General features: G+C 38.6%; 1 protein-coding gene across 7 annotated transcripts in view; it reads right to left on the bottom strand.

Annotated features, from left to right (window-relative positions):
* CASK (calcium/calmodulin dependent serine protein kinase) overlaps positions 1-26966 on the bottom strand; it is a 185643-nt gene that overhangs the window by 113827 nt on the left and 44850 nt on the right. For all 7 annotated transcript variants that reach the window (XM_054291351.1, XM_054291346.1, XM_054291349.1 and 4 more), the window contains exon 2: positions 22586-22698. In XM_054291351.1, the coding sequence (XP_054147326.1) occupies positions 22586-22698 (113 nt within the window). The remainder of the gene's footprint in view (positions 1-22585; positions 22699-26966) is intronic.

Raw genomic sequence — 26966 nt, 5'->3', positions numbered from 1 at the left:
TTAAAAGCATGAAGTGCAGCAGCAGATCTGTCAAGAGTATACTGTGAAATTTCTTTTAAAAACAAACAAAAAACCCCACAGAAATAATTTGCCATAAGCTGTGCATTTGATAAAATAATTCTACATGCTGGCTGGAGCACTGAACTGGCAAAATTCTCACCTCTATGGTCACAGTGGACTTAACTGAAATAATTGCAAGGCTGTAATTTCATAAAGTTACACTGATTGTGCTTTCTTGTACTGAAAACTAACACTTTAAAGCAACAGCCCCATTAAATGCAGCAATTGCTCCCTCTTTTGCCAGCTCCTTCTCCCTTCCTGCAGCATCTTTCCCTTCACGCTGGTGCAATGCTTGTGCAACTGCAGCATTAACACAATCAAGGAATGATCCACCTCAACTGCAAACAATCCTTTTCCCACCTCAACTGCAAACAATCCTGTTCCCTCTGCCCTTGGTGGAGCCCTGGTTGAGCTGTTTTTCCACCAGACTGGTTCTGGCTAGTCCTGGGAGCCTGCACAAACACCTCTGAGCACAACAATGTTGATAGCCAGGCAATAGAAACAAATGGCCAGATTACAGCAGCAAAACACATCTGACAATCTGACAAATCTCAACAGTTTGTACATTGCTGTCCTTCTAACAAGTAAAGAAGCCACAAAACCAGATTTCACAACATTATCAGGAATTGCTAACTTGCCTTAGTTTTATGTTTTCATATGTTTAACTACACCTCAAAATAAACTGAGACATGAACTTTAGGTCAGGTAATATTTCTTTTCCCCCTCTGTAGTGTCCAGTTTGTGCAGTTCCACGTGGACCCGTGTCCCTGCAGATTTCTCACTAGGTGGCAACGCAGCTCCAGCTTTGATCCATGTGCAGTCAGCAGCTGAACACACACAGAGCCTGCACGGATTCAGCTGCAAAGAGCTTTGTTTGGCCAGCTCTGCACCCTTGATCTCACTAATGACAAGTACAGCTCAGGCCTGAGAGCAGAGAAAAGATGCCACTCAAAAATATTTAAGGTACATCCAGTGCTAAGTGCCTTTTTATTCAGATTCTGTGCAAGACCAGTCTCTGCTCTGCTTCCAACCAGAGATGGCCACACGCTCGTATCTTACTACACTGCACACATTGAGAGGTGTATAATACAACTAGAATACATTTAGTTTGCTCTCATAAACCTGAAGTTCCTCAGTTAATCCACAAAATATAACACAGAGCGTGTTTATCGCTATTAAGTCTACAAAAAAGCTTTATAAACTCAAAACCTGCAAGAAGTTCATTTTAAATCACTGGAATTTCTCTCCTTTTTTAAAGGTTAGTCACCCAGAGTGGAGTTCTTAGTTTCATTTTTTGTACATTTGTTTGTTTTTGCTGCAGGTGTGGGTATATGTGTGTGTGTGTTCAGGGTTTCTCTCCAGCCTTTGGCCATGGCAGCACAGGCAATGCGTTATCTCAGAACGTGCTAAAAGCATTATTACCAATGTTATGCTTAGATTGGCACAACGTTTTTGTGCCAAACGTTGATATCTTCTGGCCAGAATTCACTTAGGCTGATCAGGTTAACTAAAGGTTATAGACATTACAGTCCTTTAAGTGAGTTTTTAGTACTCATGTACTAAAATGTAATGACATTAAATCAAGTAAGTGCCCTCAGAGGCAATGGAACATTATCAAGAAAAGGATGTTAGCTGATCCTGAAAAATTAAGTGATTTCTCTTGCTGATCATACTAACATTTGAAGGTTTTTGGCTTTTCTTTGTTTGAAATGTCTTTTCTTCTGTGCCTTAGCCTTTACTTAAATGTAATGACAGGCAAATTTACTTTTTGGTATTAAGAGAGAATCTCAGTTTTAGAAGAAAACCTCTGGTATTTTAAAGATACAAAGCAAATCTCTTTATAACACATTCAGCTAGTCTAGACAAACTGTCTCTAACTCCTACTTGAGGAAGGGTTAAATAATCCATCACACTGCTTCTGCTGCTGAACATCCACAGTCAGGAACAGCCCAAAGGCACCCACAAAGGGAAATGACTGCCTAAGATGCTTCTCATGCAGACAAATGTACTTGTTTGCTTTGATCAAAGTTCCTTTGGTCTTGAACTGCTGGGCTCTGCACAGCCAATACAAAACAAAGCCAGTTGCACACTAATGTTAAAAAGGAAATAATCTACTTTACCCAAGTCTAGACAAACCAAGCAGCAGCAGCATCTAAAATTTGCTCCAACTCCACAGTGCCACAGAGCTCAGTGACTGACAGTGTTTTAATGGGCAAACAGCTCAGGTTAATTTAGTTTTTCTCAGGTAAAATAGTACAAGTTGCAGTACATGCTGCTGTGAGGGACAGCTGAATTCTCAAAGTCCCTGCACAGCACAGGGAACTCAGCACAAACAGCACCTACAGTGCACTCTGAGTAATAGACAACTACCTAGCAAATGTAAGAATGATGCCAATTCTGTTCTACTTGGAAATCGTATAGTGGAATGATGTCTGAATGCTGGAGAACAACTACCTTAGCAAAACTTGTTTTCTGGTTCAGTGACAGAACAATGTCAGGAACCAGAAAATTCTTCTCAGGCAGTAATAATCCAGGATATAAGAAAATTTAATTTTGGTTTGTTCCACTTCTGCACATGCTTCTCTTGGCAAATATTACCAAAAGTCACAAGATTCTTTTTTTGTTTTCTTTGTTAACTGACATGTTATAAAGCAAGTTTTGTAAAACTGGTCTTAGTTCAGTCATTAAAAAATTCACTACAGAATGAACTTTTTAGCAGCATTTTCAGGATTCCACACCAACAAACCAACAAAGTTTTAATTAGACTTGCTGCTACTTACCAAATATCCATAAAGTAATTCTGCATACCAAGTTTGTAATGCTTTTAAGAAGCACATTGTCCCTTTTTTGCTTGTGCAGTAGCAATATTCCTCCAAGCCTCTGAAACCAATGCTCTTAAAACACACTCTCTTCCTTTCATTCCACAGAAATCAGATGTTAATGATGAAGGCAGTGCAACTGAGCTCAAGCCTGTTTCCAGCAACATTGAGGTCACAGCTCAAGGAATAAGGTTTTAACTTGCCTGATTTGTCTCTGATTTTACAAGAGGCTGAAAATACCACAAATCTTTACAGACTGTCACTTATGCTTTCCTTTCTAAAACAGATTAAGTTAACAGAAGTAATATACCCCCATAAAGAACAAATCCAGTGACAATTTTGCCTATTACCTGAGTCCCACGACAATTACAGGTCATCAAAAAAATATTTTCTTTCATAACACTCACACACTTCTCATGTTATTTAAAGGACAATTTCTCTTCACCAATACAGACAGGAAGAGTTTTTCTTTTTTAATCTCAGCCAACCATTAAGCAAATAGTATTTCATTTCCCTCCTTTATTATCTGGTGATAAGCAAAAAACACTTAAAATTCATACTTAGAAGTTGAGTTAGAACTCAACTAGTTACCTTGATCAGCTAAAAAATCTGTGAACTTGGGAATTGTATCAAAGTAGGAGATGGGACTTGCAAACAGTGCACCTGCATGGCTTTTTACTTAACTTGAGAGAGTTTCCCACTGCCTCTGAACGTTCATGTGATGCCAACATTAAAAATCACATTGTAATACACAATTTCCTTCACTGACACAGGTATTTTGAGGGACTGACATGGATATATAAAGCTTTGTAGTAGCCAGCTGGGAATAATGGACTGCTCCTCCTGCTAGACAGAGCAAAGATTGTTTAAGTACTTGCATATAAACCCTTTCAAACTGAATGAGCTTGCTCAAGTGCTAAAAGGTTTGACTCAAATTTGTTTAAATTTCTTTCACAAGTGTCCAAATTTGAAATGATGATCCATTAGACTAAGAACAAACCTTTATAAATTCTGTCTGTTTTTCTTGCTCTAAAGTGCAAGAGCACCAAAGCTTGTATATATATGAAATTATCAAAACATATATCCACAACTATATTTTAGAAGTCCACAGAAGTAAAATAACTGATAATAATCTGTATCTTCTCTGCAAAATAGCTTTACAAGAGCGCTACAAGAAACTGTTAGCAGGGTTCTTTTGTTAAAATAAACCCACATTTCTGTTCCTCACAAGTTTAATGCCTGTCAAGGATAAAGAATATCACTGACATGATGGGGTACATGGAAATGTAAAACGTGACACATCAATCATCTGAGTTAAGGAGGGCCCTGACCCATTCCACAGACTTCTCAGAGCCCCTTTCCTGTCTGCACAACAAAAATTAAAACTCTCTTAACATGACAAGGCACGACTCTCAGGCTGAAGGCAGCCTTGTCCGGATTGTGAGAATAATCTGAAGCCCAGGGAGTTGCACAAGGTGCTCTCCCCACCCTTTCTTGAAGGAAGAAGCAAACAGTATTTCAGAGCCCAACCTCCCTTTCCTCACAAATCTCTTTTGGTGAAGCAACCTGTCCAGTGTGTCTCAGGCTGCACAACCTGTTCTCATTCTCCAGAACAAGAAACCGAGGCAGGGAGGGGCAGAACACTCAGAAAGGAGAATTATGCACCTGCTACTTTGACATAAAAACTCAAATTTGCAAACCCATGAGCTGTTTATGCAGGTTGTATATGCATCTGCAACAGCATTAAAAGTCAGCTCAGGTCCTAGCAGTATTTATGAGCTAAAATGCAGTATATGCACAGCAGTTCTGCTGCTTCAGGGCACGATGATACAGAAGAGTCTCTGCCAGTCAATACCTGGATTAATAAACCATGATGGACCTGAGTTAGCACCACACAGGGTCACCTCAAAGTCACAGGAACCCTGATTCTTGAGGATATATTAGCCCAGCTAAACACAAGCTGTGGAAATGCCAATGAACACCCCCTGAAATGGAGTGCCAGGAAAATGGGGGTGCCACTCCCCAAAGGGTCAGTTCTGGACTGGTGCTGTGGTAGAGCTCACAAACCCTAAGAGATAATAAAAACACATTGTACATGTTTTGCACATCCAAATGTTTTCTAACAACAGCTGCATTATTGCATCTATTTTTTTCTTATGAGCTACAGTACACCTCAGTCTCCATTTACACGGAGAACTAAGACTTGACTGCTTAAATCATCCTGCTCCATAAATCTTCAGTCATGAACAACTAATTAAGGAAATAAAAAGGCCTCAGAGCACAGAGAAATTAATACTATATATATAGGGGTGTGTGTGTACATATATATATTTATATACTACATATTACCATCAGTTTGGCTAGCCTATTCATAATTCCTAGGCAAGTAGGATTTAAAAACAGCCTAACTGCATCATAACATTCTTAAGCTGAAAGAAGCGTAATTAAAACTCAACACATTTTTTACAGCTTTGAACCATCAGCACTGAACCTGAGCCTAAAGCTTTGAACTTTTCTGCAATTTTGAAAATTTATTAAAGTGGCTTTCCTCTCCTTTTTGTTTCCCAAATGCCACAGAAAATCATGAAACTGGAATCCATTTAAGCTTTTTGTTACCACAAGCAATATAATTCAAGTGATACTTGTGCCAACTTAAGAACAATCATAGACACAGAAGTGCTGCGTGCTGTCAGCAATGAATACTGGAATCAAAGCAAACAACACATCTGTCATAATCCATTTTTAAGAGTTTTTGCAAAAACACACGTACCAAAAAAAACTTTGAGGACACCTACAATGGATGTTAATGAAAGTAAAAATGGAAGTAAAAATGTAACTACTTTACAAATGTAGCAACTGTTTCTTCTGTAGAGTATTTTCTTTGTTTTGTTGTTTTATTACCGCAAATTTAACTTTAAAATACTACTAAAGTTCACATGATAAAAATTAGACAAATCCAGTAGCCTGCTGGTAGTCATGAAATCTGATTCATCATCTCCAGTTTGGAAAAGGATTTTGAGATACAAATCTATTATTTACATATAGTAAAATTAACAAGCACAAAGAACTCCCAACCTTGTAAGAAAATTTACAAAAGCTTCAATTTTTTAAATTTAAAAGTGAAATAATTTTCTTCTTTTCCTGGTATACAGATATTCCTCACTGCTCTAACACTTGTTCACTGTACTCACCTGATACTACAAGCTACAAAACCTTCAGCAATAACTGATCATTGAGTTGAAGTTTGATCACTCTTTGAATGGGTAAAATCTGATGGAGAATGGACTTGGACATTGAAATAACTCATCAGGATAGCATCAGATGAAAGGGTAAAAACCACTGACTTTCTATCATCTTTTGAGATCTAAGGAGCCATGGAGTTGCAACAGGACCCACCAGAGCCCTGCCCAGACAGGAGGCTCAGGCAAGGCCCAGAACAGAGCTGGTTTGTTTGAACAAGCTCTCCTGAGTCCTTCTTGGAAACAGGTCAGGTGGAGAGGATCCCACCAAAGCCAGCTAGCAGATCTCAGAACTCTTTTCCTGTGCCTGACTCTGTGCAAAAGCCTCCAGACCAGATGAAAATGACACTTTACACCTCAGTAATTTAGGAACACAAACAAAACTGCTCCTCTGTCCCTCCCAGAGTGCTTCAGAGAACCAACAGCTACCAGGATCTCCATTTACACAAACAAGTAACAACACATGCCACATTGCAAAGAAAATTAGTGTTACATCACTGTAGCCCTTAAAGTCTCTAAATCTTGTCAGGAACTGGGCCCTTCTTCATTCAGTTCAACTTTTCCTATATGCAAATGTCAAAGTGACATCGATTAACTTACTACTAACACAGCAAGGCTGTCTGCTGCCAGACAGGCTCCATCCAACTATGGAAGGAACAAGAATCATTGAGCTCTCAGTCTCAAGACAGCTGCAGTGGAAAGTTCAATCTGTAGGGATACAAAGCCAGGATCTGTTCACTTGGTGAGGTAAGGAACTCTTACCTTCTCCTCATTAATTACAAGAAGGGCAAAACAAAACCATGCACAAGTGCACAACTATGCACCCAGTACCTACAAAACGTAAGTGGAGCAAGAGTGGGGTGATGCAAAATTTAGAAGCTTTGTACCAACTGATACAGGAGCACAGAATCTTCAAAGACATACGAAACAAATAGTGAAATTGGCCTTATCTCAGTGTTCCCACATTTATCAGTTCCTACTCATTAAAAGCAACATCAGAACCAGACCAATTGTAATTTATTCCTGTTTTGGGCCAGCAGACAAACCAGGACAATCACAAACACATACTCAGACTGAGGCCATAAAGCATGTACAGGTTCTGAAAGTCCAAAGCTTGTTATTCAGTAGAGTTATTGCAAATCCAGCAAAACAAAGGACTGCAGAATCCTCTTCACCTGGTACAACGCTCTTCAGAGGAGCTTCTTCCCTTGTGCAAATCCAGCCATCAGTTTGCAAGAGGCAAAGATGAAAGTGAAGTGTAGTGCTGAGAGCAAGGGGGAATCAAGTTACTGCAGTGCCACATGAGAATACAGATTTGATTCAGGATATGAACCTGCCTTCCTATCAGCAAACAAACTGTCACCACAGCATGACCAGCTCTAAAGCTCTGTTCTATAACATAACATGTCTAAATGCTGACACAGAAGAGACACAATTTTATAAAGAGACCTTCTCTCCCCGTCTGGGTTTATAACAACAACATTCTTGCAGTAGTTATTACTACATGGAAGACAGAAAAAGACTTCAAAATGTAAATTATTTTTATAAAAATAATTATATTATTATAATATAATGCCCTCGGTCCTCAGACCAGCATTTGCAACGCAGATTAACCTGCCCTGAAGCTGTGAATAGCTTTGACTGTTACTGTACAGCCCATAATTCCTCAGTAGTTACTAAATAATACAACATGACCAGGGCAGAAGATTTGATTGTGTTCTAAAACACAGAAGGATAAACAATGAACAAAGCAATGCCCTGCATCAGCAAATGCCCAAGTTTTCACATGGGAGTGAAAAAGCCAATGTGTGGCTGCTGGGATGGAGACCAGGGAGGGGGAGGGATGTTTTGCCTAAGCTTGAACGTGTTTGTTTCAATACCAGAATCAGTAATTAAAAGTTTGTTAACTGACAATTAATTAAATTGATTGGAATTCCCTCCAAATTAGTGAACTCTTCATTTGGGTATGTGATAGGGGAAAGTGAGGATGATGACACAAAAGGTGCTGAATTACCTTCAGTAATCCAGAGTAAGAGGAGTTAATCACACAGACAGACCACACCAACTGAACAGGATATGACAAAATAAGGAAATTGGTGGCAAAAAGGCTGGTAGCCCACACCATTTCTAGAATAAAGTGCATATTTTCAAATCATTAATTGGTATTTATTTGCTGACCAGTCCTACCAAGCAGACAGGAGCACAGATAAGCTACTATTTATTGCAGTTCTGATAAGATTTGAGGCTTTCTCCTCTCCCTCCATTGTGTTACCTTGTGCATGTACTTTCTCCAGCTAGGGTGCTTGTAGTTTAAGGCAAAAAAAACCCCAAGAACACTCAGAACAATGCCTATGAGCTATTCAGTAAAGAAGTGAGGTATCAGCCATGGCTATTGACAATACATGCTCCTACAGTTCCTACTCCAAAAACCCAGACTGCATTTCTGTACTAAACAAAGTCACTGGTAGCCCTTGGAAGAAGAGAAAAATCTCTGTTTTCTGACCATCTCACACCAGTTTATCTCAGATTCCAGAATAACACAGAGCACACAGAATTATCCTCCCCTAAAGGAAATATCAAAAGTCTCAACTGAACAAACTCAAACTATGTTTGCTTGTGCTTTCCCCCTTAAGAGGATAATTCCTCTTCAAACCTAACAGGTTTCTAAAATAAGGTGCATTTAAAAAAGGAAGCAAGCCAATCCACAAGACAGTAAAGACTAGGAGATTTAGGGTGCAAGTCCTCTATTCACTCTTTCCCCCAACTTGAATTAAAATAAATCAGCCCAAAGGTAAAAAAAAGTATCAAAGCAAACCCAAATGAAGTCACAGGAGTGCAGAGTAAGGAAGGTGGAATGAAGAAACAGAGCTTTGCCTTCTCCTTCAGCAGCCAGGATCTGTTCAGTCCTCCTGAGGGGGAAGGGGAGGATGCAAAGCACTGAGACTCACCCACACACTGCACAGACAGTGACATCTAACAAATGTTACCATCCCACATTTCCAGGGCAGCCCAGCTCCTTCACTGGTTTCCCCTCTATCAGATAAACTATTCAGAGGTGGAGATGGTGGGTGCCCTATGAGCCTGCAGCACAAGATTGGCTCTTGTAGAACTACAATGTCAGAGATGAAAAGCTGCTCTGCAAACCTGTCAGCCCCACTTGTCCAGCCCTTGCTGGAAACACAGGCTCCAGCTCGGAACAGCTTTTCAAAGAGAATGGAGGACACCAGAGGATACAGCCATGATAACCTGTACAGACCTGAAAAGAGATGTGTAACATATACATATTGCAATAAACATTTCTGTGGCAGCAACTTGGATTCAAATCCTAATTTGATTTGGCAAAGGAAAAAAAAATCTACTTTGCTCAGGCAAAGTAGTATTTCATAAGTCATTTTCACTATTCCTAATGCTAAACTAAGGCAGTATTTTCAGTAAGACCTGCAAATGTAAATTGCCACTATATCACAGGCAATGTTAAAAGTGACAAGACATTAAGAAATCTGCAGTAACTGGTTCTGTCACAGTAGATAAAAATGTATTTTTAAAATTTAATTTTATTTAGTCTTCTAAAAGAAATCAAGAAGCTTGGGGTTTAGACTGCTGACTGTGCTAGGAGCTTTCAGTGGAACTTAGAATATATCTGTAAAGTAATTTTTCAGTTATTTAAAGTATTAAAATTAAGTTCTCATTTAACTGCCTTAACAAATGCTAAGAGACCCTGAAACAACAAAACATTACTTTTTAGCACTAGCCTCTTTTGCAATTGGGCTTTTCTTTCTACAGCAACTTCAAAAAACAGAAAAGACCCCTGACCACTGAATATTGTAGGCAAAAGAAATACATAGAACAAACCCCCGCCTCCAACCAAGAAACACACCATAAATCTTACTCATATGAAGTGATCTAAAAAAAACCAACATCCCATGAAAATCTGTGTCATAGATTTTAAGTAAACCAACCATAGATCACAGTGATTTTACTTACATTGCCAATTTACTCACTGTCACTGTGTGTATTTGTTGGTTGGATTCATATTAGGAAATCAAATGCATACAATATATTCAGTGTGAGTAGCCTGTCCCTGGTAAATGTCATCATTAAAATAAATGGCTTGTAGCTGGAAAATGCCATGCCAGAAAGGGCTCAGCAACACACAGAGCTGGTTAAAAAAGGTCTCTCTCCCCAACTTATGCTTATACATGTTTTAAAACACAGAACCAGAAAAAAATTCAATGTAGTATTAATGATAAAATTTAGTTAATATAAAACATCTTCATTCTAGGTTTTATTGAGTGAATTTTTACCTAAAATGTAACTGTATAAACAATAATTTATTGCTTGTACCTAACTTCTTTCACTCCATTAAAACAAGGAATATACTGGAAGAAAAGTGATGGTAGGGATGGTAGAACTTGAACATCAGATAAAATGTAAAAAGTCTTGAAGAAACAAGTTCACAGATCTCCTCAGGACTTTCAGGTCTTAGACTGATTTAAATTTTCATGCTTCTCTTGACTGAGCAGCTAAAAAGCTTCAGTATTCTACTGTGTATGATAGCCAAGAGATACTTTTAGAAGATAGTTTGCAAACACAAATATTTCCATCTGCCTACATATGAAGTAGACCTAATTGTTTCTCGTAATATTTGTCTTTTTTCAAACATTTTCTTGACTTAAAAAGATTACAAATCTATTCTTTTTCCCCCTTTTGAAGCAACTCTTACCCTGGGAAAGAGCCATTGCTTGGCACTGTGTACAACTGGACTAAACACTCTCCTACATAATGACATACTATGGAGAGCGCTCAGCTTCTACATGTTTCATGTATTACTCACAAGTATTTGCTGATGCAGATGTTAGAATGAAAATTTCCATGGAGATCAGTGTTTCTACAACTGCAGTACAATTGTGGCACTCTGTCACTGGTCTTCAGCTTCACCATTTTTTCCTTGCATCATTTTTCAGCTGGAAGAGCAGCTGGATCATAGGAGGATTATGCTACATGTGTTCAATTTATTTTGAATATACAGACATATATACAGTACAGATCAAAACTATGCCCCACATTTTAAACTCTATAATTCTCACTCCCAACTAATTATTTAGGGGGTTTATTAAGGTTTGATAACACATCCTTACTTTTGCAAATTTCCATTGCCTATAGCTCAAAAACATGTTCATTTCAAATCTCATTAAAACACCAGTATGTGCAGAAAAGCTCCAAGAGGAATGTTTGTAGCTGACAGACGGGAAAATTGCCCCAAGATTGTGACATACCTACCAAACTTAGCAGAAAAATCTGTACACTACAAAAGAAGAGGAATCTGTGCATCAGAAACCATGAATTTTGCTTTTATAAAAGAAATAAATAAATATTTTAGGTAAGATTTGCAAAGATTGAAACTGTCCCAGCCAAAACTCACACTAAAGAGAGGGGTTTCACCCATGTCCTACTGCTATGGCAGCACACAGGTTTGTCATTCTAACAGTGCTATTGCACAAGGATCATTATTCATCACACCACAGTGACATATATTTTTAGATTCACAAAACAAAAAACCCCAGCATTTAAGAGTCAAAAAAGGTTCTCTTTGGATCAATGAATTAACAGAAACTGCAGCTCAGCTGCAATGAATTTTGAATTTTGTTGATTGCACAAACCAGAACAGAATACACGCTAGCACATCCAAACAGAAAATATTTGAAAATACAGCTGATGCTTATTATCCTCCTCCCCTGTGTTTGTAACCAGCCTGAATTCCAGCAAGCACAGCTAGAGCCTATTTCTGGACTATTGGCAAGAACCAGGATTCATTACATGAGTACAGAGCGTGTAAAGAGACAGAAATGTTTTGAAAAACATTTTAATTTTTCAGAACAGGAGTTGGACATACCTCATGAATTCATGCAGAAATTAAAGACAAAAATGTTTAAGAATGAAGTCTAGAGAATGTTTATAGAATAAATATTTTTAAAAGCGTACTTACAGATTTTTAAAAATAAATTTAATTAAGACTTTGATTTGCAAAGAGGGTGAAGAAACACACCTTTGTCATTTGGCTTATTGTTTTGGTAAAATCTCCAAGCACTGTTTACTGCTCTAGGATAGCTGGAGCAGGAATATCCTTCCTTATCCCTCCAACATAAATTTCTTTTTCAAATACATTTGCTTTACTCAAATTTTGACTCAAACACTGGAGGATGCTGTAATTTGGGTTTTAGAAAAGAAAAACATTATGTTATGTGATAAAACCTCATCTGCACATCCACAAAGGAGCAGAGAGGAACAATGGCATGCAGGGCAGGGAAGGGCCCAAACACTGCCCTGCTCAGCTGCTGCCAGGGGCTCACAGCAGAGCCACCAACCCACCAAAGCTATGAAGTGGAATCCCAGAACGGCTGAAGGGACCTGTGGAGGTGATCTGGTCCAACTCAAGCAGGGCCACCAAGACCCCATGGCCAAGGACTGAGTCCAGGCAGCTTTTGACTATCTCCAACAATCCACAATCCCCCTGGACAACCAGTGCTTGGTCACTCTCACTGTTTAAAAAGTGTTTGCTGGTGCTGAGGCTGACCCTCCTAAGTTTGTTTGTGCCACTGCCTCTGCTCCTGTCCCTGGGCGCCACTGAGAAGAGCCTGGCTCTGTTCTCTTTGTACCCATCTGTTCTGGGGGTCCAGAACTGGAGCCAGCAGTGCAGTGTGGCCTCAGGAGCGCTGAGGAGGGGCAGGACACCTCCCTCCCTCCCTCCCTCTGCTGCCAATACTCTGCCCAAGGCAGCCCAGGATGCCACTGGCTCCTCTTTACCACAGGGGTAAAGCTCATGGCTGGCTCCTGCTCACCCTGGGGCCAGCACAGGAGAGACATCTGCTCTCCTCCAGTCCTTGGGCACCTCTCCTTCTCTTTGTTCACTCCAAGATTATCCTGAATGTCCTCTCTGTGGTATCTCTAAGCTCTGTCAGCACTTCTGGGTGTCACAGACATGGTTTATGAAAAATCCTTTCCTTAGGATTTTTTCTCCTGAGAAGCTGGAGGCCTCAGGAACAAAATGTAAACAATGATTGTCTGCTGCTGTGGAATGCAACAGGTGCATCTGTGATTGGTCTCATGTGGTTGTTTTTAATTAAAGGCCAATCACAGCCCAGCTGTCCAGACTGTCTTGGTCAGTCACAAGTCTTTGTTATCATTCTTTTTCTATTCTTAGCCAGCCTTCTGATGAAATCCTTTCTTCTATTCTTTTAGTATAGTTTTAATATAACATATAAAATAATAAATCAGCCTTCTGAAACATGGAGTCAGATCCTTATCTCTTCCCTCATCCTGAGACCTCTGTGAAAACCATCACATCTGGGTGCACATCTGTCTAAGTACATTTAACAATTCATTATTCTCAGGTACTTCAGGCCTGTTTCAGACTGGCACAACACTGAGCTCTCAGACATCTCTTTTGCTGCATACTTCACATATTTAAATATCAAATGCAAATACACAAGTCATCATACTCTTAAACTGTCCTGTGCATCCAACTAATACTCAGTAAAGGGACAGACAAGGCTGAAATAGTATGAGATTTTAAAGCATTTTTTGAATAGCAGTGAAGTGTACCTGTGATATTTTATTTTTGGGCAGAGCAAGGATTAGGCTCTTTAGAATCCTGCTCAGCTACAATCTTTCACACTGTGGTTTGGGAGATATGATTTGCAGAGCAGAGTCACATTCAGAGTGCCTGGCTGAGGGCGCACCTGTGGCTGACTGGGATGAGCATTTCAATGACAGGCTTACCACTGGCAAAGCCCCCACAGAACAAGGCTGGGACAGCCATCTCCAAGACTTTTGTAAGCTATTCAGTACACCCACAGGCATCATCCTCTTTGGAATAAGTGGTATTAACTGCAGCATACCTTTTCACTTCTGTGATTCATGCTGGATCACAAGCCCTATCTGAAAATGTTTCTACCAAACCTACTAAGAATTTAAAGCATGTTAAAGCTTAATTTTCAGTGCAACCTGCATTCTAAATGGTTGTGAGCTCCTGGAAACAGATGGGATTCAAACAACAGGTTTCAAGGACAAGCCAGTTTTTGTCCAGGTGAGGTGATATACAAACATAAGTCTTCACTGAAGTTCTCCTGAATTAGAAAATACCCTGTAACACTTGAAATTATCAAAATGAGTATAAATTATGTTTATTTCCTTGAAAAATGGTTCAATATTATACACTGCTCAAATAGATTCACTAGTTATTTCAGTAAAGATTTTAATCAAATGGTCCCTAACCCCTATATTATATGTATAAAGAGAAATTCACTTTTAATTGAAAAACCTTATTTCACTGAGTTAAACAACATGAAGTTTAAAGGAAGTTTTCATAATAATATTTCTTGGCATTGATCTTATTTTCTTGTTTAAAAATGTGAATATATTTTCTTATTTCACATATATGGAGGTGTGATACAAAATCACAGGATAGTATGGGTTGGAAAGGACCTTAAAGACCATGTAGCTCCAAACCCCCTCCCATTAGACCAGGTTGCCCAAAGCCCCACCAAACCTGGCCTTGAACACTTCTAGGGATGAGGCATCCAAAATTTCCGTGGGTAACCTGTTCTAGTGCATCTCATATAAATTAAGAAAAAAGATTACAGAGATGTTACTGTAGGAGCACTTGTTAATCAATTATGATTACTTAAAAACCCCCAAACTAGGCCAACTGAACACTCAGTTATGTAACAAAAATAAAAGTTTAATTATCTATTATCTGCTGCATAAATTCTGTTTACTGTTAATTACATAATCATTTCCATTATTATATGTGTTCTAAGAATTCCAAGATACAGCAATTTTTTAATTAGCGCCCTAATAAGTTATTCTTAGAATGAATATTTATTAAAATGCCAGTTAAATACACTTGATGTAATTGCATTTTGAAACCTGTAAAGTGTACCATTTTTATTTATAAAGCTGGCAAATGTTGCCTGCACTTGCTGCTCAGCTGCACAACACCTTTCTCAAAAGCAGCTTCACGATAATGTCAGGCAAACATCTGGCAGCAAGTCCACAGTGGCTTCAGCCACTGGGCACAGCAGTCATTTCTCACACTGCTGGCACCACACTGAAACCAAGAGCAGAAGAACAAAGCTGTCAGAGCCAGCACGCAGCCGAGCAGCAAAGATTAAAAGAGAGGGAGGAAGAGGAGCACCCCTACAGAGCCAATGTGTGTTCAGTGCTGTACTAAACCCAGAAATTCAGACACATCTGAAAGGCAAGGGACTGAAGTCACACAGCAAACAAAGCTGTCCTTTTTCTGGAGATTAGAAGGAATAAAGAACCAATTGCTTGAGACACATAAAAACTTAATTATTTTCCTTTTACTTAAGCAACAGTGCATAAAAAAATTAGGTAAATGTGCTTTTATGCTTTAAAGTGGGTGTAATAAATTCCCAAGCTTTCACTGCTGAGGATGGAAAACAAAAATGTTTCATGAACACTGCTGTTAATATGCTTGCATCAGTATTTCCAGAAATTTTATGTTCTTGAAGTAAAGTAATACCATGTAGTTCATCTCTTGAACTCTTTGCTTATGATCTGGATACAGAACATCATATTTGCTTCCTGGGATGAATCACATTTGGGACTCCAAACAAGGTCAGAACAATGATGACTTGGTCAGTGACACTTAGTATCCCTCTAAGTGTCACTGGAAGCCTGTATCTGGGCACATGCCTGGAAATCCTAAAAAAAAGAGAGAAGACCCCTAATACAAAATGCTGTATTTTACACTTAAAAAAAAAGTGAAACGTTGCCCCAAGACTGAATTCTGTATTTACAACCAGAAAAACATGGGGACCATTCCTGCAGTGAACTGACTTCCAGTAGCAAGGATAAAATGAGCCCTTAGAAAGAAACCCTTGTTGAGTGTTCACGCATTCCTGTGATCCTTTACATGGATCTGTTCTATGGTTAACATGCTGCCACACTTACAGAAGTGTCTGCTGGGGGAAAAGCCTGCTTCCATCTCTTATGTTACACTTCTGCATAGAAGTATTTAATTCTAATGACACTTTGTTTATGAAAGTCACAGCAGAGCTATTGAAGTTAGGTATTTATGAAATCGGTACTCATAGAAAAAACTGTATTTACAACCAAACCAGCTGACAACTTCTCCAGAAAAACAAAGAAATCTCAAATCCTTCACTAAGTTAAAAGAAGCAAACCCCTCAGAAAGGCTCAGGTAACATTTCCAGTAGCAAAACACGACCAGTTCCTGGTCCTGGTCCTACCCCATTGTGGAAGAAGGAGAGCTGAGACAGGAACAATGCATTCCCCAGAAAGGCAGTCTTGAAATGACAAACATCAAAAGTGACTTCAAGTATTGATCTTCAGGTCCTCCTGAGAGGCATAAATTACTACAGGTCCCTTCCATCATGATCCAGACATTCTTTAAAAAAAAAATCCTAAAAAGCATTAATTTTATTTTCTTTTATATTACCACAGGTACATGATTAATTTAAATTCTTCCTACCTCGTTACCTCAACTTGCTTTATTGTTTTTACAGCCCACACAGAAACTACAGTGGTATTTTAAGTACCAGCAACATAAACTCCATGACAGTCAGCTACCAAGATTTTAGAGTTTCTTTTCAAAATTCCACATTCGTGCATTTTCTTATGAACAGAGGTGTCACTAATACCATGTGATTTTTGTGGTCTATAAAAAGATGCCTCAAGCTCTTCACCACTGAGACACACACACACTAGATGAATCTTTAAGAAAACTCGTGTGTAACAGTTATACCTGCAACACTACAGTCACTAAATACTTGGATTATGGCTTCTCATAGGGTTAAAATGGGAATTCAAAAGCAAAGTCAAGCTGGTACAGAGCTATTAATTCTCTGAAATATCCTCATATTTTCCGCCTTCAATGAAATGAAACCTATAATGGTGCCTTCACACTGTTTTCATTAGATCACATAAAAGCTGGTGGGAAATGACCTCTGATGGACATTGGGTCCAACCCCCACTCAACATGAGATTACTGCACACACTGGGTCAGGATTGCTGTGATTTCATTGAGCAAACTCTTGAAAACCATGTCCAACCTGAACCTGAGCCTTCCAAGCAACAATTCCTGGCCATTTCCCTGTGTTCCAGCAGCTTCCACTCAAGGACAGTTTGGCTCTGACATTTTTGTACTTGAAGACCACATTAAACACCTTCTCAGGCTCCTCTTCACCAGACCAACCAAACTCAGCTTCTTCAACCTCTCTTTGTCCATCGTGTCCTGCAGGCTCCTGATTATCTGATTATCAAAGGTCCTTTGCAGGGACCTTTCCAGCTCAAATTATGAAGGCCCAAACTGGGCACAATAGTTCAGGTGTGGGCCCAGTAATGTCACACAGAAGGAAGGCACCTGCCCTTATCTGTGAAATATGGTACAACACAGAACTGACAATGACCAGAAATTCCAGATTAGTTGGTATTTCGAAATCAAAGGCAATGAGTCACTCGTTCTTTCTTCAAATCCAGTCTATATATGGTACATTATCATGAAATATGATGACATACAGATTTGTAGTATTTTTTACTCAAAAGAGATGAGCTCAATGCTGACAGTACAGTTTTTTCTGAAACCCTTGAAAGCACGCAGAGAGGGAAGTGCAGAATCTTACATATACTTTTGTGAAAAATAACTTATGATTCACTACAGCTTCCAAAAGCTAAAGATACTGTCATGCAATTCCACTATGAACTAAATAAAGCCTTTTGAAAACACTGCCCCCACAAAATTATTCTAAAAAATGGAAATCTAAATAGATTAAATAAATAAAAATAAGAAAACTGAAAAGGGCAAGATGTTTAATGAAATAAGTGGAACAAGAGTAAGGTCTCAACTTTAAGAAAATCCCTCACAAGCTGAAAGTTAGTCAGGGATAAGATCTGTGGGCCCCTTTGTGGGGAAAAAGACCCCCGAAGACAACAACTGAAACATGACAAAACCCTCCCAGTTTTCATTCCAATGCCCCATCAAATAATTTTGGAATTTTTCTCCTAAAGTGGATGATGCACAGCAAGATCACTTTTGGTTCCATTATCCTGCCCTTCTCTGTGCTAGTAGTAGTCAAAGAACTGTATTGAAAACACTGCTTTCTTGGTTACAATTTTGCCCTTTGTCACAGACAAAGGTATTTTGCAGACTGTTTTCACAGCCTGCTTCCAGAACAACCAGTTTGGGTTCTGAAGGAAACTTCAATCTGTCCTTATCAGCTGATTCATTCAGCTTCCCATGGCCTGACTGCATATAAACCCGTGTATCAACCACACACACCACCCTAATAAATAACATGTAGAGTATTAGAAGACTGGAGAAGAACTGGTAACCACTTTCTTTGTGAGGACATTTCTACAGAAATGAACTACAGGTAAGAGAACCTTATATATGTTGAATTAAATTCTGAAAAACAACTTCAATGCACTATGAGCACAAAACACTGCCCTTTAAATTGCTATAAAAAACACTCAGCATGTTACAAGAAAGCAATCTAGATTCAAGAAAAGGCAGATAAGTAATGTGTATTGGCTTCTAAGTAGTAAGGACTGATCACCATTCTGTTCCTGGGAAATGGTGGCTGCACTTCAGAGATATTTGGTGTTAGAGAAGGTAACTAAAAATCAGACATGCAAGCTGAAACAAAATACAAGAGAAAATGCATGGGATGTGAAAAGAGCTGCAGAAAAAATGGACAATCAAACCAAGATGTGAGCTGTAACAAACTCAGAAATAAGGAATATGTTTCTCAGCGTTTTCTATACCAGAAGTTCTGAGTATAGCAACTAAGAGCTGTACTTGAAACTAAGTTTATTTACACTGATATATTTTTTTAGACCTCAATGAGTCTGCTACTACTGGCTTCTGAGAGCATCAAGTGCTCTTCCACATGGATTCTCTCAACTGAACAGTAAAAAAGAGACTCTTATGTCTAAAAATATTCAACCTTCACATTTTCTTATTTTTGATTTCTTTGTATCTATGTGATATGAGTGAACTGTAGTAGAATCTGTCAACATGTAAAATATCCAACATTAATCCAGCAGACCACGTGGCCACTTGAGCAGTGACAAGGTGTCAATATACTTCATTAATATGGCTGAATTACAACACTACAGAGATTGATGATACACAATATGCAAGATCATGAATACTAATACATAAATCCAATAGAATTTCGCCTAGATTAGATTTGCTAGCTGTCTGGCATCGTTACTTTGCATTAATTTTCCCTGCTATTATCAAACCACTCCAGAGATGCAGCAAGACACAAAAATCACTTGAGATGTCTGTGTCTACACATGCTGTGAGTACTGAGCAGCCTTATGGAAAGAACACCATACCTGATAAAAGTTTGTCTTATGAGCTAGAGGCTACTCCATCATGTGCCACAAATGCTCACAATAACACCAACTGGTAACACATCAGCCTAGAGAAGCATTTCAGCTTGGTTTTGTTACCCTGGTAAGGAGATACCATTATTGTAAGACACCAGTATGTACTTTTCTAAATGAATTGTTTAGAAAACAGTCCCTTTAAAACATATTTGATGCCCAGCTGTCTCACAGGTTAATGAAATCAAAACTAGTTTTAAAAAACTGTATCAAAACTAGTTTTAAATTATCTCCTTTTTAGCACAGTATTGCTATGCCTAAATTTTCTCCCTATGCAGAATTGGAACTATATTGGCCCACAGATTACACATTGCTACAAACACCACAGGATCATCTAGGTTGGAAGGACCTTCTGGAGGTGACCTAGTCCAAACTCTTGCTCCAAGCAGGTCAAAATAGACCTGGCAGCTTGGAGCCTTGTGTAATCCACTTCTGAGCACCTCTGAGGATGTTCTCCATGAGCTCTCTGTGTAATCAGGTGCAGATTTTTCTTTTCTTTCTCCCTAATTTGCATTTCTTCATGTTGCAATTTGTCCACATGGCCTTTTGTCATTTCACTGTGTGCCCAAATCAAGAGTTTGGCTCCATCTTCTCTATATCCTTTTATGAAGTAATTGAAGACAGCACCAAACCTCATCTCAATCTCTCTTATTAAGGCTTGACCAACTCAGTCCATCTCTGCTGGACTCCTGCCAGCACATCACTGCTTTTCCTGTGCTGGAGAGACCAGGAGTGCACACAGTGCTCCAGGTGTGGCCCCACAAGGGATGAACAGAGGAACAATCTCTTGCTTTGCCTCGCTGGCTGCACCTCTGCAATGCTCTGCTCTGCCTTTGCCACAAGAGTACACTGATGACAAACAAAAATGAACTTCTTACCCATAAACACACCATCCTACAGGGGTATTTATGTAAAAGCACTCAAGAACAAAAACGTTTTAGATTTCATCTCAAAGTGTAGAGGCATATTGGGACCTTTACCTCTAAGCACTCTAGATCTATTTGAATTGTCATCAGCTCCCTCACTGCAGAATGTCCTGTTCTCCCACTCCTGTGCCTCAAAGAAAGACTGGAGGTGGAGTTGTGCAAAAATAACCTTCAAGAGCAAATTGAATTTGCAGAGGTCAAAACTTCAAGGTAAAGAGTATCTCCAAGGGTTAATCTTATCACTTCATTACAGCTCACACTTTAACACAGTTTACAAGCACAGCTTCCTCACAGGTATATTTACTTTATACCAATACCACCACAGCGGCTGCCCATCAGTGTGCTTAAGGAATGCCACATCAGAAATAAACAAACAAACTAGGAAAAAAAATCTTTAAAACCCCCCTAGAACCTAGATAGAGCAGAGGTGCAAAAACCACCCAACTAAAAAACAAACCAATGAAAAACAGGAAAAACAAACAGTACAGAAGATGGAAAGAGTCTGTGAAAAAATTCACATTCGTATGTAGAGGTAAGAACTTGTTCCATGCTCAGACATTTATGTGTCTTTGTATCTTAATATAACAAATCTAAGGCATAACAATTCAAAACCTTTTAAAGAACCAACCCCAAAGCAACAAAAACAAAGAAACCCAAACAACAATCCAAAACCACAAAACAAAACAAAGCACCACTAAACCCAGAAAACGTTTGTGATCGTACCTCAGTGATCTGCTACCTTGAATTAAAATTACAACAATACAACAAAAGTGGAATTGGAAAAACCCCAGAGTTCTTAATACACTCCCAAGCCTATTCTTTAGACCCAGGCAGAAATTGCAAACCATCCACATTTATCCTTTTTCCAGTTAATCTATTTTTACTGTTGGCTTTTCTTTTCCTCCGGATGAGTCCCTTCTTTTTTGCCTATGACTTTTCCCTTTCAGAAATTCTTCAAGGCCTCAAAAGGTTGAATTTTACTGTCATGGAGCCAGGAAGGTAATATTCCACCAAAGGCAGAAATGTGTAATATCATCAGCAGTTCAAATGAGGCTTAGAAAAAAAAGAATTTGGGCACAATTTATTTAAAAAGTATCAAATCATTTTAATAAACATTCAGTAGCTCAGAATGCCATGGTTTTAGTATAACGTGCCAAAACCATGATGGAGCTAATCAGAAGTTGAATATTGTGGAAAATGTGGCTTATATTTTGTTATAGGGCTAGAAAAAAGAAAAAGCAATGGCATTATTAAATGAAAATATCTGGTAAAATTTGAAGCAAGACCTGTGATTTATCTTATAAATCCAGCTAATCATTAAGGCTCAAGATACTGTTTGTTATAAACACCAACAAAATCAATTGATCCTTTTTTGCTGAAGTAGGATTTACAAGGATTTTGATGGCATCAGTGGAACCCCCCAAAAACAGTACTGTACAAAAGAATATTATCTCCAGAAAAAAATATACAGGACATGCAGAATTCAGCAAGTGTCACTCAGCTGGCAATGCTCTTCTCCTTGTAGGGTAAAAGAAAAACTTTATGCACACACACGTTGTGTATTCAACATAGATTGTTTTACTCTAAAGCAGGAAATGTTAGAGAGTTACAGCCTTGGGTTTACACTGTAGCAGTTCTGCATCATTGCCTGTAATCCTGACTACATAAAAATATATTTTTATATAATTTGCACTTTAATAGCAAGTCTTCCCCCATTTAGAGCAAATTACTTGCTAAATCTAGACTAGTATAACCAAAACTCATGTGGTCTTGCTTTACTTCCTGTGTATGCTTTTTTGACTCAGAACCACCTTTTTTCTTTACAAAATTCACATTCTTAAGACAAAAAAAAAATCCAAACAAAAATAGAAATGGCTTAGACCTAACTATCTTTCTAGTATTTATGATCACCACTGAATGAATGTAGAAACTACTAAAAATTAGAAATGCAAGCACTAAGCTAATTTTGAGATATACAACCTTGCTTTAAAACTTCTAGAAAACATAAACCAGAAAGCATCATAAAGAGAGCAAACACAGAAAAGGCTGACAAATCAAAAAAAGCTGTCTGCTGGGAGTTTGCTTAATTATTAATTCTTACCTTCTGTGCTTAATCCAGGACTTGAAGTGAATTTTGCTACATCGACGATCTTGACGGCGAACTGCTGCCCCGTCTCCCTGTTGATGCATCGCCGCACGACGCTGAAGGGACCCCTGCAACACAGAGACCAGCCGTGAAAAACCACCCTCCTCCTCCTCACTGGGCCACAATTCCCTGCTTCTCAACAAGGTTTTGATTTGTGCATTCAGGTGTAGCATTTACACAGAGTATACCTCTCGTCCTTGCTGCCCGTTAAATGTAAAATTAATGGTTCCGACCATTGACTGGTGTGAAGAACATCATGAGTTCTGTATTTTCCTGTATTAAAGACATTTCTCTTGCCCTGCCCCTTCAGAAAGGCTATACTCTTAGAAACCTTATGTAATATGCAACTGACATCATCATTATTAAATTTTAAGTGGAGCTTATTTAGATGCAAAATCCAAATGGGGGGAAATAGAGGTGAGAAACCCATTTCTTCTTTCAGTCCTAATCTGAAAGGATAATGGACAACATCAAGAATAACAGAATTGTGAGCTGTTTCAGTTTGTCTGTTTTACACAAACTAGGTTTATTTCAAGTTTGGCATCACTAGATACAACCTCCATTACAATACTTTGAAATTCCACAAAACCTCATGATTTTCTCTCATTTATGACACTTGGAGAATCCCAGAAGTTAGAAATGAAAAGATTAAAATTAGTTCAGACAAATGTCACTATTGCACTCAAATAAAAAAGAGTGGTTATTTTTTGATATTGAAGTTACATTTGCCAAAACATCAGTTAGAACAATGACAACCTTTTAAAAACCATCAGCACAAATATGTATTTTTGGAACCACCTTTTAGTAGGTGATTTAAGTTTTTGGTGCCTTAGGTTCTAGTATGGAATCTTCTGTCCAATGTTAGTAACAACCAATACAATCAGATAAACAGGGTATGTCAAGCTTTCAAACATGAAATATAAATGTGTTATGAAAACACAATAGGATTGTTTCAGGAGTGCACTAGCTGTGGCAAATCAATCCTCTTTTACTGCTACTTATGTAATGACAGACATGTGAGTTCTAAAGAAATCCATTCTGAAGTCTTCTCAAAAAGATGTGAGGGAAAAATTGAGGATGGAAAGAGCCTTTGTTCAGAGTTTATTGAGTGAACATTCACCTGCTGAGTGAAATAAATGCTTTAATACAGCTTGAAAGAAAAATTCTTCCATTCAAACAACGGACTGGAAGTTAGCTGACACGTTTCTGAGCAATGGGATTGCAAAGCAACACCATTCTCAAAATAAAGGGTACCCTGAGGAGGCAGAAATGTCCCTCTGAGGGCACTTACAAGCCTTAATAACTGGCTTTTGGTATTCCTTTACACACCAGATGATCTGAAGTGTGTAATCCATCACACTACCAAACCTGTACTCACAAAGCTAAACTCCAGGTTTTGTACTCTTTCAATGTTCAACATACTTGCAATGATTTCTTGAAATTGGATTATTTCTGAGAACATGAATTGCAGAAGTAGTTAATGAATGCCAGTCTAAATATTCACAGTGAGGAAGATAGTTATCATCACAATTATGGACACATGATGTACTCAGAACAAACTACTCAAGAAAATGCATGTTTATTTTCTTTCCTCTTTCCTTGCTCCAAACACACGATGAAATCCCCCATACTGATGGCTATTTTCTCTTCTGAATCCACACCCCACTATTATTCAGTATTTGGTCCTTTACCAAAAATGACCACAGATATTTTTTAAAAGATGATCAATTAAGCCTCTAATGCATAGAAATCCACTTTCATCATTACATGGAAAAGATTCAACTGATTTCATTTGGCATTGGAAGGATACAGCTATTGGCAAAGAATCCTCCCTCCATGTTTCAAAAAAGTCATTTTAGATTAAAAAGTTCCACTTTAACAGATCAGTGTCACCTTCTTATTCCAAGCTCCTGCTTCCTCTTTTAGCATTCAAAGTAAAATTGCTTTAAAACACTATCAATACATTTAGATTATGCTAACCTAAAAATATTTCAAAACCTAAAGCACAGCTTTGGAATAATGCTGGCAACACCTCCTTTCACTCCTAATTCTCATGAATCACTGGAAACTAAACAGATTTAATTCAAATGATCCTTTTTGTTTTCATTGCTGTTTTGTGTGTCGTCCCCCCTGCCCCCCAAGCCTTTCTGGATACATGAAATAATGCTTTTAACATATTCTGATATAGAAGAGTAGATCTGGAGTGCAGAGATTCCTCACAAGACCATATTCTTTACTTGCAGGCAGATCCTCAAATTCTGTAAATTCAGAAACTACAAATATCAGAAATTCTCACTGTTGCCTCAGCTACTTTTTTATCTCCTAGTTTTGCCAAGCCTGGGCAGGAGAGCTCACCCGGCCCCCACAGTGTGTGTATGTGCTTTGAGCAGGCAAAGAGAGCTGGAGGAATCATAAATCAAAAAGGAGCCAATAAACTGCAGTTCTGAGAGGATTAGATCCATGTGTAACCCACCTTTATCTTGTACCACCATGCCCTGATTTCTTCTTCCATTATCTATTAACATTTTAAAATCCTGACTTGAGCAATTTCCTTCCTGCATATTAAATCTGGGACAAAAAATTTAGAGAATTTTATTCAGTTCTGTAACAGAAAAGGTACAGAGACACCCCTAAAGTCTCAAAATTTATGGCCATATTGAAACTACACTATGATTATGACAGAAGCTTCTCTACTTGGATTGAGAAATGTCAAAGACTCTTAATTAAATGAAATGTGCTGTAAAGCGCAGAATACAAGAATTGAGTTGGAAATAAATGATCTTTAAAGTCCCTTCCAAACCAATCCATTTTATGATTGTGTGAATTCATTGACACCCACAATTAACTCATTGAAACTCTATTGAAACAATACAGCAATTTCATACAGAAATAAAAATACTTTAAAACACAACCTGAAGAAAGACTTAGCTATTTACAAACCTCAGACTTGCAACTTTTTCAAAACACTCTCTCTGACACTCAAGCTATACAGACCCTCAAAACAGTGTTAAGACACTACATTAGATGAATACATCCCATGACAATAGCATCACAACAAAAGCTTGTTCAGTTCAATTTTAAGTAATTTTAAATCACTCATGAGACATGCCCTGATCAATTAAGCAGACACCATCCCTTCCATGTGGCAAGTAACACAAAGGAACTTTTTAATAAATTACGGTTGCAGTTATTCCTCTCCAGCTGCAATGGCACACAGCAAGTTTACAAATGAAGTTCTAACAGCCCACGGTGCTGCTGTATAACCTGAGTCAGGAAACCAGAATCCCTGTTTCCCAACACAAAAATCTTTCAGGCCACCCTGAGTCGCAGCACTGAAACCACCCAGTGAGGAAAGGAAGGACAACAATTCACCTCTCAGCTGAGATGAGGAACTGCTCAACAGTTGTGCCTGCAGATGGGGAATGTGTATCACATCCTTGCTAAATGACAATTTCTAAAGCTCATTTTGCCAACCCTGCAGCTCAAATTTTACAGATCTGAAGTACAGAGGTGACACAGACTGGGGAAGGAACAACTGTAACCCCAGACACAGATGACCAAAGCTGTCAGAGATAGATAAGACTGCTTATTTATTAGGAGTAACTGAGCTGTGTAAGACTTCATTTCCCAAGTCACACAAACTGTAATTCTGTTCATGTGCTTTATATTTCACTTCTCTCTGTGCTACCTCTAACAGACATAACCCGAGGTTACAAAATCTTTCCCTGCAGACAGCTGGCACACCAGGGACTACAGCAGCTCCAATATGAGGATCCTTAAAACATGCGAGCAAGAACTAAGGACAGATGATTCCTTCACTGATATTTTATCAAGGTTCGCAGCAGCAAATTCCAACACCTGGAACACTTGGAGTGCCACCTACAGTGTATGGCAAAATCCAAAATGTATCAACTTAAACTGAAGCTGGGATTCATGATGGGTTTTTCTGTCTTATGCAGATGGAAATCCAAGAGTTACATTACTGAGGAGGTTAGTGAGTACATATAGGCCAGAAATGTGGATTAAAATGCTAGAGAGGCTGTCTCAGGTCTTTTCATTAGTCCAAAATTTCAAATTAGCAAAGCAGGCCTGATGTAACCTTAACCCCACTGAAACTATCTTCTGATGGTAACTTTACAGAGCAGTTCATTTTCTATCAGGTAGACACAAACTTGAGGAAAATCAATTATTAATTACTCTCTCCTTCAGGAGTACATCACCTGAATAAGAATAAAACCTTAAAACTTTGATAACATCAAAGCCTTTTTTATCATCTCCTTCACTTTAAATTATTTTACTCTGTGTGTCATTGGGACTTCAAGGACAACGATCATAA

The sequence above is a fragment of the Melozone crissalis genome, unplaced genomic scaffold (assembly GCF_028551555.1).
Source record: "Melozone crissalis strain CALT ecotype California unplaced genomic scaffold, PUWL_Pcris_2 ptg000090l_1, whole genome shotgun sequence".
Classification (NCBI taxonomy): domain Eukaryota; kingdom Metazoa; phylum Chordata; class Aves; order Passeriformes; family Passerellidae; genus Melozone; species Melozone crissalis.
Note: the sequence above shows the minus strand (reverse complement) of the source record. Positions and strands in the feature narration are given on the sequence as shown.